At 47.3% G+C, this 11,717-nt stretch overlaps 1 protein-coding gene and 1 long non-coding RNA gene across 2 annotated transcripts in view; one reads left to right on the top strand and one right to left on the bottom strand.

Moving 5' to 3' along the window:
• Positions 1–826: 826 nt before the first annotated feature.
• Positions 827–9,126, bottom strand: LOC124250999 (uncharacterized). Its single transcript, XR_006891662.1, has 3 exons — positions 8,701–9,126; positions 2,823–2,976; positions 827–904 (listed from the first exon to the last, which is right to left on the bottom strand). It is a non-coding gene; the product is annotated as an uncharacterized LOC124250999 (long non-coding RNA).
• Positions 9,127–9,848: 722 nt separating this feature from the next.
• The window catches only part of MAF (MAF bZIP transcription factor), an 8,157-nt gene continuing 6,288 nt past the window's right edge, over positions 9,849–11,717 (top strand). The window contains exon 1 of the mRNA XM_046682052.1: positions 9,849–11,712. Within this exon, the coding sequence (XP_046538008.1) occupies positions 11,112–11,712 (601 nt within the window). The 5' untranslated portion in view covers positions 9,849–11,111. The remainder of the gene's footprint in view (positions 11,713–11,717) is intronic.

The following is an 11,717-nucleotide window of genomic DNA, read 5'->3' as shown; positions in this document are numbered from 1 at the left end:
GCGAATAGATTGCGTTCTTTTGAGCACTTACCAGGCATGGGCTGACATGAGCCACACACTCAATGTATATGCTTAGCATGATCCACCTTTGACCCAGGGGGAAACTGAGGCCCAGAGAGGTCAACTGACTTGCTCAGGTCTCACATCTGGCACAGAGCAGGATTCATATCCTTGTTGGCCTGGTGCCAAAGCACACCATCTCCCAAGTATGTCACCTTGCCCAGTGACCCTCAGAAATCCATGCTTTACCCCCTCACTGCTCTGCCACCAAAGGCGCTAGACATTATTAACCTAAAACTGCATCATCCTTTGATCTGAAGGTGCAGGAAAGTTTGGTCCTGCCATTCTGACCCCACCGCGTTAGCTCTGTCGTTTTGACCCCAAAGATTTTCTGACTTTGCCGTTATGACCCATTCACGCTCTACAACAACCCAGCACGTCAGCTCTGTCTGTGTCTATAGGTGTCTGGCCCGTGTTTACCTACCCTGCAATCAACCTCAAAGGGCTAAGGACATTCCCTCCACACAATCCAGAAATGTTTTAACCTCTTCATGCAGTCCGGTCCATTTGCAGTCTGAAAAATGAGCTGGAGAAAGACAGGGAAGAGCTTTGCTGAGGTCAGAGGGTGATCAGCAGGCTGTCTCCTGGCCAGCCCACCTTCCCCCCACGCGAATCTGCCAGTGCCCCCAACACTCGTCCCTGATCAGCGGCTCTTCAGGGAGCCTGGAGTCCACAGTCAGCGATGCTTGCCTGAAGAGTCCCTGTCATTCCTCCAGAGCCCTTATGATCCCGGCGGGGTCAGCTGAAACAGCCAGTGCCAAGCTCTCTCAGGCAGGACACAGACCACAGACGGCAGGTCATAAACAACTCGGGGGCTCCTTCCTGCTCTCATTCCCAGGTTTCTCTGAAAGGAGGTGCAAGAGAAGCCATGAAGGGCAGATTCTGCAAAAGCCTGCACATTCAGGTCCTTTCAAGAGACACCAGGGGGAACCAGTTGCAGCTCAAAGGTGGACACTGGCAATTCGGAACTCTCCTGTTCAGGAAATCACCTCGGAGCCTCCCAGCTTCAAAACTGGCGTCAGGAAAGGGCAGGGAAGTCGGGGATGCAAGAGAAAAACCCCAGGGAAAGAATGGATCTCAAAGAAGCTTTTATGCATACACAGAGCTCTTCTGCTTAGTTTTTCTAGGTTACATCTATTTTTTATTAGTCTCTAAGGTCCTAACTTTGGACAACTACTATATATATATATATATATATATTTTTTTTTTTTTTTTTTTTGAGGAAGATTAGCCCTGAGCTAACTGCTGCCAATCCTCCTCTTTTTGCTGAGGATGACTGGCCCTGAGCTAACATCTGTGCCCATCTTCCTCTACTTTATATGTGGGACGCCTACCACAGCATGGCTTACCAAGCAGTGCCATGTCCGCACCCGGGATCCGAACCAGCGAAGCCCGGGCCGCCGAAGTGGAACGTGCGTACTTAACCGCTGTGCCACCGGACCGGCCCCAACAACTCCTATATATTTTGACATGGCCAAGGTTTATACAGATCAGGGCAAGTGAAACAAATAATTGTCTAAGTAATTTTCCCTCTTCGACAGAGAGCTCTGCCTATCCATAAAAAGTAGTTATTTTAGAATTGATTAGAAGGATGTGTGTAGGACATCCAGACGAGGCAATTTAGTTTAAAATTACCTCAATTACCAAATAGGCCAAGTTAGATTTTTTTTCAGCTTTATTGGGGTATAATTGACAAATACAAATTGTACATATTTAAGGTGTACAACGCACTGTTTTGGTATGTATACATTGGAAATGATATCACAATCAAGCTAGTTAGAATATCCAGCAATACATATAGTTACTATTTTGTGTGTGTGCATGTGTGTGTGTGTGGTATGAATGCTTAAGATCTACCCTTTTAGCAAATTACAAATATGTAATAAAGTATTGGTAATAATGGTCAAACGCAGTACGGAAGATCTCCAGAACTTATTCATCCTGCATAACTGAAACTTTGTACCCTTCGGCCCACATCACCCCATTTCCTCCTCCCTGAGGCCCTGACAACCACTATTAACTCTCCGCTTCTAGGAGCCAGATGTTTTCAGACTCCACATGTGAGTGAGATCATACAGTATCTGCCTTTCTATGTCTGGCTTATTTTACTCAGCATAGTGTCCTCCAGCTTCCTTCATGGTGTCACAAACGGCAGCATTTCCTTCTCTTTCAAGGCTGAATAATATTCCATTGTATATAGATATAGACACCATATTTTCTTTATCCATTCCCCTATGGATGAACCCTTGGGTTGTTTCCATATCCTGGCTATTGTGAATAGTGCTGCCATGAACATGGGAGTGCAGATAGCTCTTGAGATAGTGATTTTATTTCCTTTGAATATATGTGGAGAAGTGGGATTTCTGGATCATGTGTTAGTTCTATTTTTAATTTTTTGAGAAAACTTTATACTGTTTTTCATAATGGCCGTACCAACTACATTCTCACCAACAGTGTATCAGGGTTTCTTTTTTGCCACATCCTTGCCAACACTTATCTTTTATCTTTTTGGTAACAGCCATCCTAACAGGTGTGGGATGATATCTCCTTGTGGTTTTGATTTGCATTTCCCTGATGATAAGTGATGCTGTAGGCCCATTTAATTTAAAATGTGTACTAGGGGACTTGAATAATCCAGTGGATCATTTTGTGTGATGACTGGGGGTTGGGAGGGACGGTCTCCACTGGGGTGCCACAGGGCTTTGTCCCATGTTATTATCAACAACTCAGGAGGACAGTAGGAAATGTAGAAGAGCACCCACCATTTGTGGAGCTCCTCTGTGGCCTCGCACGGTAGAAGATACTTGGCACCATCTCTAATCCTGGCAATACCCCGATGTTCCAGATGAGGGACCTGCTTCAGAGAAGTGAAATCCTACGAGAAGCACATCAATTTCATCTGCAGCTGGCACAAAGCTGGGAAGCAAATTAAAACAAGTCAATGGCATATTCTAGATCCAAAGAGATGTAGACAAGCAGGGAACAGGCTGAATCTAATGAGACGAAGCCTACTGGGGATTGTTGTACATTTCTGTGCTTGGGTTTAAAAACATAAGCACACAAACTGAGGATGGGGGAATGTGAGAAGACAAGGCCTGGGGCACGCACGATGAGTCACCGGTGTTCTGCGTCTGCCGGAGAGACTTATGAAATTATGGTCTGCACTAGGAGCAGACAGACTGCGGCTGGAGGAGGCTGAGGGTGGTGCTCGCTCGGCGATGAGAGGCTCACACCTGGGGATCTGGTTCAGTTCTGGGACTTGAATTCTCAGAAGGAGTCAGTGACCAGGTGGGCCCATCTGAGAGTAAGCAATCAGGAGGCAGGGACATGCAAAATTCAGGCTTACGTGGAAATGCTACAGGTACTGACTGCACTTAGGATGAAAAATGAAAGGCAAGGAGAGGGTGTCATATTGGTTATCTTCTACACATCGGAGACCCTTAGGGATGTGAGGACTCATTATATATGGTCCTATGAGTGTATAAAATCAGGACTCGTGTATAGAAGAAGGGGACATGACTTCGTACTAGACAAACAAATACACAAAAAGCTTTCCTGACAACCTCAAGAACCATAGGAAGATCGATGAACAGACTGGAAGGTAAAATTGAAAGGGAGTGAGCACCCTGTCACTGGAGGTGATCAAGTACGTGCTGTTGGGAACCACACCTGGACTTTTGTGGGTGCTAGGCACTTTAATTTCTGTGGACTCCTTCTTCCATAAACAATTTAATTATATTTTTTATGACCGTGTTGGTATCACGATGGATATAATCTATGCTAGATTACATTCATTTCTTTACTTCTGATTTTAAAGGAAATAAAGATGCTTTCCTGGGCCTCTAACAGTCTCCTGGGCCCCAAGCACAGTGTCTGCTGTGTCTAGTAAAATCGTCCCTGCGTCCCTGCGCGCTGTCGCATCACGTCGGCGTTGTAAAGCGGATTCTGATCATGCCTTGGTTGAGAGGAGGGTGTTAAGGTCTAAACTCCCTCCAGCCTGAGATTCTATTGAGTGAATTCTGCCCAAGAATAGAGGAGTATCCCAAGCTGCTTTTTGGGATTGTTAAGGTGGCTGTGTTGCGGGGAGCACAAGCTGAAGAGCTGTGGGCAGGCTAGGATTCCATTCTGTAAAAGGTATACATGCGGACCCCATTGTTGCAGATGGTAACACCTGAGACAGGGCAAGGGGGTTGGGGCAGAGATGAGGAACAGTGGGTCTTTTGTTTGACATCCTCCTATTTCTGTCTTATACAAATGTTTCTATTTAACAAACAGCCATGCACCACGGTTACAAAATTACCAAATAAAAACACTAGCGAAAAGTCTGTAAATTTGACTTTATATGGGGGATAGGGCTGTTTAGCCCAATTCTGTTCTTTGGCCAATCAGGAACACAATGGTGATGGCTGATGCTGTGAGGGTGTCCCTGGGATGTTTGGTATTTTCAGTGAAGAGAACAGCACGTTGGAAAGCTGAGCAAAATCCATTAGGCAACCAAGAACTAAGATACAAAACAAGGCCATAAGGGACCATTTCTCTCAGGCCCCAGCGAAGCAAATTCAGAAACACCCAAATCCAGAAACAATCTGCATCACCAGATTCCTCCTGGTAATCACACAAGGATTTAAGTTTGGTTTGTGTTTTCTAGAACTCCAGGCTCCATTCCCCAGGTCGAATGGCTGCTAAATGCCTCTAGCACAAGACCTAAGAATTCCCCCACCCCCGTGGATAGGAAGGCCCGTGACCAAAACTGTACAGAGCCAGTCCCTCCAACAGCCTGTCCTCTAAGTCATCAGGCATAAAAGACACAGCGTGAACAAACTCTTTTCCCAATAACAGATCCTTTTTTCATTCTTGCCTTGTTTTTTTTTTTTTATCAGTTCTGATTTCAGCACAATAAAAATCTTTGAAGGGTTGAATGCTTTCGAGACAAATTCCCTCATTGGGATAAGCTGTGAATAGGATCAAAAAGGATAACAATGGAGGAGTGAATCTTAAGCAGTCCCTAATAGAAGGACAAGAAAAATCTAAGGCGATGGCTATGCCCTGGAAAAGGAGAGAGGGAAAGAAGAAAACCATGGGAATCTGTTGATTTGCAAGGGCAAGAGCCGAGAATGAGGCCTCATCATTTTGTATCTCCATCTATTGCTTAAAACCAGAAGTCCTTTCATTCAACTGTTCACGTATGCACAAAACTGTTTATAATCACCTCCTGCCTGCCAGGCCGTGGTGGGTGTCTTTGTAGGGGGAAGAAAGGGAGGGTAGCTGGAGCAAATTTTGGGAGACCTTCCCAGGAATTCCCACTTGAGAAAACATCTGGTTTTTCATATCTCTTGTGCCAAACAAACAAGTATTTTATTAAATGATGTGTATTGTGTTCTAAGGTAGAACTCTGCCCAAAACAAACAAATGAGCAAACAAAACAAACATAAACAAAACCCCAAAGTCTGTCAGTGCGGGTCACTTGCTACCCTGGTCCTTCACAAAGGTATAGATGACGAGTTATGGGGTTTTTCAAAATCCACGTTCCATGTGGACATCATTCAGCAAGCAATCTGAACAGTGGATGAGGAGCCCAGCCCCTTCCTCTGCACTTCTGTCCCTAACCCACCCCAGGCATAGCCCCCCATCTAAACGACACCCCCGAAAGAAACCTACAAATCCCATTTGTCTATATTTCTCTTCCTCCCCATGATTACTCTCCCCCCCTTGCAGCCTAGCTTCCCAGAAACCAAACGTGAGTTGTTCTCTAACTGCACCGGAAAATCAGAATTTATCGTACATATGTTTGTGTTCCACTTAATAAAAAAACCTATATTTTAAGATAAACTTTGTTAGTAATTCATGAGGTAAGTGACTATTTATGCTAATCAGGCAGAAATATATTCTCAAGCATAATGCATTACATAAATTTGAATGCAAAATGTTCAATTATGAAGTAAATACAGGTAATGCAAATAATAAATTACCTCTAATAAAAATTATAAAAGATGTGTCTTCAAAGAGAGAGCGGCTTTAACTTACAACTGTGAATTGCTTAAAGAGAAAAGAATTAATAAATGCTGAATTACTCTGATGATTATTTAGCACATAATTCACCTATTCATAACGACTCCTAGTAATCAGACTGTTGTTTCACGTTCTCCAATATGAGGCAAGACTGTTTCCTCAGCAATTTTCCCCTTATCAGATTATCTCGTCTGATTCTATTAATTTTCTTCCATGAATCTGCTAACAGCGATTGGTGATTTACTTACCCTGCTAACTAAAGACTGTTAAAAGGATTTATCTAACACTAGACCTAAGAACACTATATCCCTTATCATTCGCTTCCTCCCAGCAACCCTTCTCTCAAATCAACGTAGGTGGTTTCATGGTGAAACGCAGTGGACACTGGTTAGTTTTGCGCCGTAAAATCAGCTCCTGGGTAAACAGAGAATCTAGACGCTACACTTGATGGATCGGATTCTTTTTAGATTGTATATGTCTGATTCCAACATGCTATACTTGAGTTGCTGTAACTCACAGTGAGGAAAAACATACTACTTTTAGCTTTTAATCATTGTAATTTGGCCATGAACAGGGTTTTTTTCTTTTCTTCTTTTTGCATGAAGTTGTTATGTATGAACTGACATGAAACTACAACTGTGTTTTTGATGTTACAGTTTCGCAGTCTTCTGCATGATCCACCCCATGCCCTCCCCCCACCAATTCCTCTATAAATATTCACTGCTTTCGGAAACTTTAATGCTACTGATTTGAATTGGTCAATAATGACAAACGCATGGTTTCTAAATTACTCTATATTGTTCTACAGAGATTACAGGCATATATATAGCAAGGGGATATTAAGCAGTAAGGAAACGCAGTTCATATTGTATTTGGATTAGACTGGCCTGGATAGAAGTGAAACAAACAATGTTAGCAAAGAAGTCTAAAGAAATGTGGCCTGCTATAATTGCAGAGAATCAAAAATCTGAATAGTACTAATTAAAATGAGAGAGCTCAATTGTTATACAAGAAACACTGCTAACAGAGAACTGTAAATGTTTAGACACCCCTGTGAATCACTAAATAATAAAGTAAAAAGGACAAAAGTGAGAATTAAGTTATAAGCTTGAGAGCACTACCGTTACCCATCTAAAAAATAATTCTCATCCTCTCTTTTTTCAAGATAAAGTGGGAGAGTATAAAAGACTTTGCAATAACAGAAAGAAAAATACCATGGCTTGACAGCAGTGTACAAAAATAAACCATAAAAAATGTGCAGATAATAATACATTTAGCTGCTCAAACATGGGCATTCAATTTCTAGAAATGATATATAATTGCAACAATTAGGTACACGGCCATGAATCTATGTATCACGGTCTTGGTCATTAGAGAACTTTGTTTATAAATGTTGTTTATTTATAAACGTAGCAGTTTCAGTGTTCCTGGCCAAAAATACTTTCATGAGAGGCAGGCATCATATCTTACAGCTTTTAACAAAAATGTGATGCAAAAGGATAAAAAAAAAATTACCATAGCAAAAGAAGGAATTAATTCTTCCTAGATACAAAAATTTATATTTTTACATGAAAAATATAAACTTCAGACATTTGTGGTTAATGATAAAAAAAAAGGCCTAGAAAACTATTGCTGTGGACAATGCTAAATGACATAATATGTTTATGTAACTTAGTGGATTTTCCTCTGAATACCTAAGCTATAATCCCTTTACTTCATTACTAAGTAAAATACTGTATAAAAGGAGCAAAGCAAAGCAATTCTGTTAGGTTGCACAAATATTGACACAATCCTCACTCTTTCTTCCCCAAACTGGTTACAGACATATTTCATTCCATGCCTACAAAGTACTCCCATAAAACCAAAACTACCCTTATAAACAGCTTCTCTGCAGTAATGATGAAAAGAAAAGGTGCTTTTCTGGAAAATACCAACAGCGCTGGCCTTTTAGGGTTGTGATGTGCCTACATACGTTTTGGGGAGTCTCTCATTAGGGATTCCCGGGTCTCCTGAAACTGAAGGCTTCCAGCATCAGAGAAACCAACTCAAGTCTAACCTGGTGTGTGAAGTCAATGAGTGACACCTAAGGTCCCGTCATAAATAGTAAAGGACGGGGCGGTGGGTGGGAGCACTGTGAAGTGCAATGTTCAAGATGCTGGTTTAATATGTGACTAAGTGTCAGAAGTCAGGTTTTCTGAGAATTACCTTTCAGATAAACAACTTTATAGCACTGCCCTTAATCTTACTTACTAGAGACATCTCATTTATCACTGAATTACTAGTAACTTTAATTCTATTGATATTGCCATAAAGCCCGTTGAAAATCCATCCTGACACTTCTAAAGGGTTTGGGGCCCCGGTAGATGGGATCCACTTGCAAAAGTGTCTCAACCAGAATTATTCTCCAAAGGCTTCTGTGTCCCCTGGTCTCTTTGTGGACAACCAAGAGGGACAGTGGGGGAAAATGGATTCCCCCCTCTACCAGCACGTTCTTCAGTCCCTTTTCTACAAAGTCGGGTTCTCCTCTTGCAGTGACACTAACTTTCTGTGCCTCTTTCCTCCTCCCACCTTGGGAAACCAGCTGCTTTTCACTCCACCAACAAAACTGGACACGGATCAATTTCAACTGACCTTTGCCGAAAGGTGGCGCTGTTGAGGTAAAAACCAACTCGGTCCAACAATAGTTTTCACTCTTCGATCTTTTTGCAGGCTTTTTAGAATCTTATTATTTTTTTTTAATGCACCCTGCTAGCGGCCCCCTCTCCCATAAAGTAAAATAAATATGATTAACACCAAATGCATTTCATTAATTGAAGGAATCAACAGTCCCATCATCCAAGCAGGCGGGCTGGTCTTCCCAACGCCAGGTTGGTTTAGCGCGCTCTGGATTTTCCCGAATAAATCTCGGCTTCTCCGACTTGCCTATCGCTTTAAAATCTTAGAAACAGAGTTGTTGGTTCTTTCTTTTTCCTCTTCTTTTTCTTTCTTTCCTTTTTCTTTTTTGCATAAGTTTTAAAAGAATCGATCTAGAAAATTGAATAGCTATTAGCATCTGCAACCGGGAGGGGGAGAAGCAGCCCCCCCACCCCACCCCACCCCACCCCCACTCTGGGTTTCCGGGCCGGTCCAAGAAACCGCGGTTTAAAATTTAACCCTTCGAAGGGAGCTGGTGAAGGCTGGGGAGTTGTTTTTCCCCCTTGTTCCTCGCCACGATCAAGTCTGAAATAATTAAGTGAAACCTAAAAGTGCAAAGGGCGCGCGGGACCCTGATAAACAGGGGTCAGATTTCATAAGGGGGTGGGTGAGCGTGGGTATTAGTGTGTGTGTGTGTGTGTGAGACAGAGACAGAAAGAGAGAGATGAATATGAATGTAAAGGCCAAATTCGGGCCAGAGTCGGAAGCCCGAGGGCTGAGCCGGCTCACCCGACTCTGAGCTTTCCCGGACTTAACTCGCGTAGGCGTTCGCTCCCCCCAAGGGCACGCGACGCCAGCGGGCAGCCAGTCCCCGCGCGTAAAGGCCCCTGAACAACTTATTCCACCTCCTTTAAGAGAGGGTGGTAAAACCGACTCTCTCTCTCTCCGCGGACTACGAACCACCCAGGCAGGCGCGCGGCAGGGCGGCGTCTTGCGCGCACTCCGGACCCCTGCACCCTCGCGCGCAGGCACCACGGAGAGGGACAAAGAGTTGGAGCCAAGTTTGAGCTCCCGGCACAGCCAGGCTCAGGGAAGGAAGGTCCCCAGGACAGACATCTGGGGACCGAGGGTGCAGCGAGGAGGAAAAGCTGCCAGGAGAATTCACAATCCTGGGGATGGGGGCCAGGCAGGGGAGGGGGGAGTCAGGCCAGTCCCCGCAGAGCGAGGGGCGGACAAGCCGAGACTACAGAAAGCAGGCCTCGCTCGCGCTCCAAAGTAAAGCAAACCGTCCTCCCGGTCCTGCCGGGTTCCCGCAGCCCCTCTGGAAAACTCCTTCCCCTCTTGCACCAAACTTTGCGCCCGGCTTTGCTCCCTCCCGGGGAGGCTGCGGCGCGCGAAGGGTTAAGCCTGCCTGTCCCAGCTGACAGTCAGCTGATTGGGCCCTGATTGACAGCTCCGAAAAGTTTCCTTGTTTCTATACTATTATGCTAATCGCGGCCGCTCTCGCCGCCTCCCATTGGCCCCGAGTACCAGTCAATTTCCCCTTTGGGCCTGACGTCACAAGTGGTATAAAACTCAGCAATTGCTTTAAACTCTTCTTGCTGGATCAGAGGCTTTAAAATCTTTTTTCATCTTCGGGCTGTAGCTCGGGCTGCTCGTCGGCTCGGCCTCCCCCTTTCTGCTCTCTGCCTCGCTCTTCCCCAGGACTTCGCTATTTTGCTTTAAAAAAAAAAAGGCAAGAAAGAACTAAACTCCCCCCTCTCTCTCCTCCAGCCGGGCTGCACCTCTGTCTTGCACTTTGCACGGAGGGAGAGAGAGCGCGCGCGAGAGAGAGAGGAAAGAAAAAAATAAAAAGAGCCAGGCAGAAGAGGAGGCGAGAAGCATGAAGTGTTAACTCCCCCGTGCCAAGGCCCGCGCCGCCCGGACAGCCGCCCGCCGCGCCTCCAGCCCCGAGCGGCCGCCGCGCGCGCCCCGCCTGCAGCCCCGGGCCGGCGAGGCGAGCCCTCCTTATGCAAAGCGCGCAGCGGAGCGGCGAGCGGGGGACGCCGCGCACCGGGCTGGGCTCCTCCGGCTTCGCCGCCGCCGCCGCCACCGCAGCCCGCGGAGGACCTTCCCGAGCCTGAAGCCGCCGGCTCGGCGCGCACGGAGGCGAGCAGGCGAGGAGGGGCCGGGGCGAGCGAGCGAGCACATTGGCGTGAGCAGGGGGGAGGGAGGGCGGGCGCGGGGGGCGCGGGCAGGGCGGGGGGGTGTGTGCGCGCTCGGAGGTTTCGGGCCAGCCACCGCCGCGCGAGCTAGAAGCGCCCCAGCCCGGCAAGCTGGCTCACCCGCTGGCCACCCAGCACAGCCCGCTGGCCCCTCTCCTGCAGCCCATCTGGCGGAGCGGCGGCGGCGGCGGCGGCGGCAGGAGAATGGCATCAGAACTGGCAATGAGCAACTCCGACCTGCCCACCAGTCCCCTGGCCATGGAATATGTTAATGACTTCGATCTGATGAAGTTTGAAGTGAAAAAGGAACCGGTGGAGACCGACCGCATCATCAGCCAGTGCGGCCGTCTCATCGCCGGGGGCTCGCTGTCCTCCACCCCCATGAGCACGCCGTGCAGCTCGGTGCCCCCTTCCCCCAGCTTCTCGGCGCCCAGCCCGGGCTCGGGCAGCGAGCAGAAGGCGCACCTGGAAGACTACTACTGGATGACCGGCTACCCGCAGCAGCTGAACCCCGAGGCGCTGGGCTTCAGCCCGGAGGACGCGGTCGAGGCGCTCATCAGCAATAGCCACCAGCTCCAGGGCGGCTTCGATGGCTACGCGCGCGGGGCGCAGCAGCTGGCCTCGGCGGCCGGAGCCGGCGCCGGCGCCTCCCTGGGCGGCAGCGGAGAGGAGATGGGCCCCGCCGCCGCCGTGGTGTCCGCCGTGATCGCCGCGGCCGCGGCGCAGAGCGGCGCGGGCCCGCACTACCACCACCACCACCACCACCACGCCGCCGGCCACCACCACCACCCGACGGCCGGCGCGCCCGGA

The sequence above is a fragment of the Equus quagga genome, chromosome 13 (assembly GCF_021613505.1).
Source record: "Equus quagga isolate Etosha38 chromosome 13, UCLA_HA_Equagga_1.0, whole genome shotgun sequence".
Taxonomy (NCBI): domain Eukaryota; kingdom Metazoa; phylum Chordata; class Mammalia; order Perissodactyla; family Equidae; genus Equus; species Equus quagga.
Note: the sequence above shows the minus strand (reverse complement) of the source record. Positions and strands in the feature narration are given on the sequence as shown.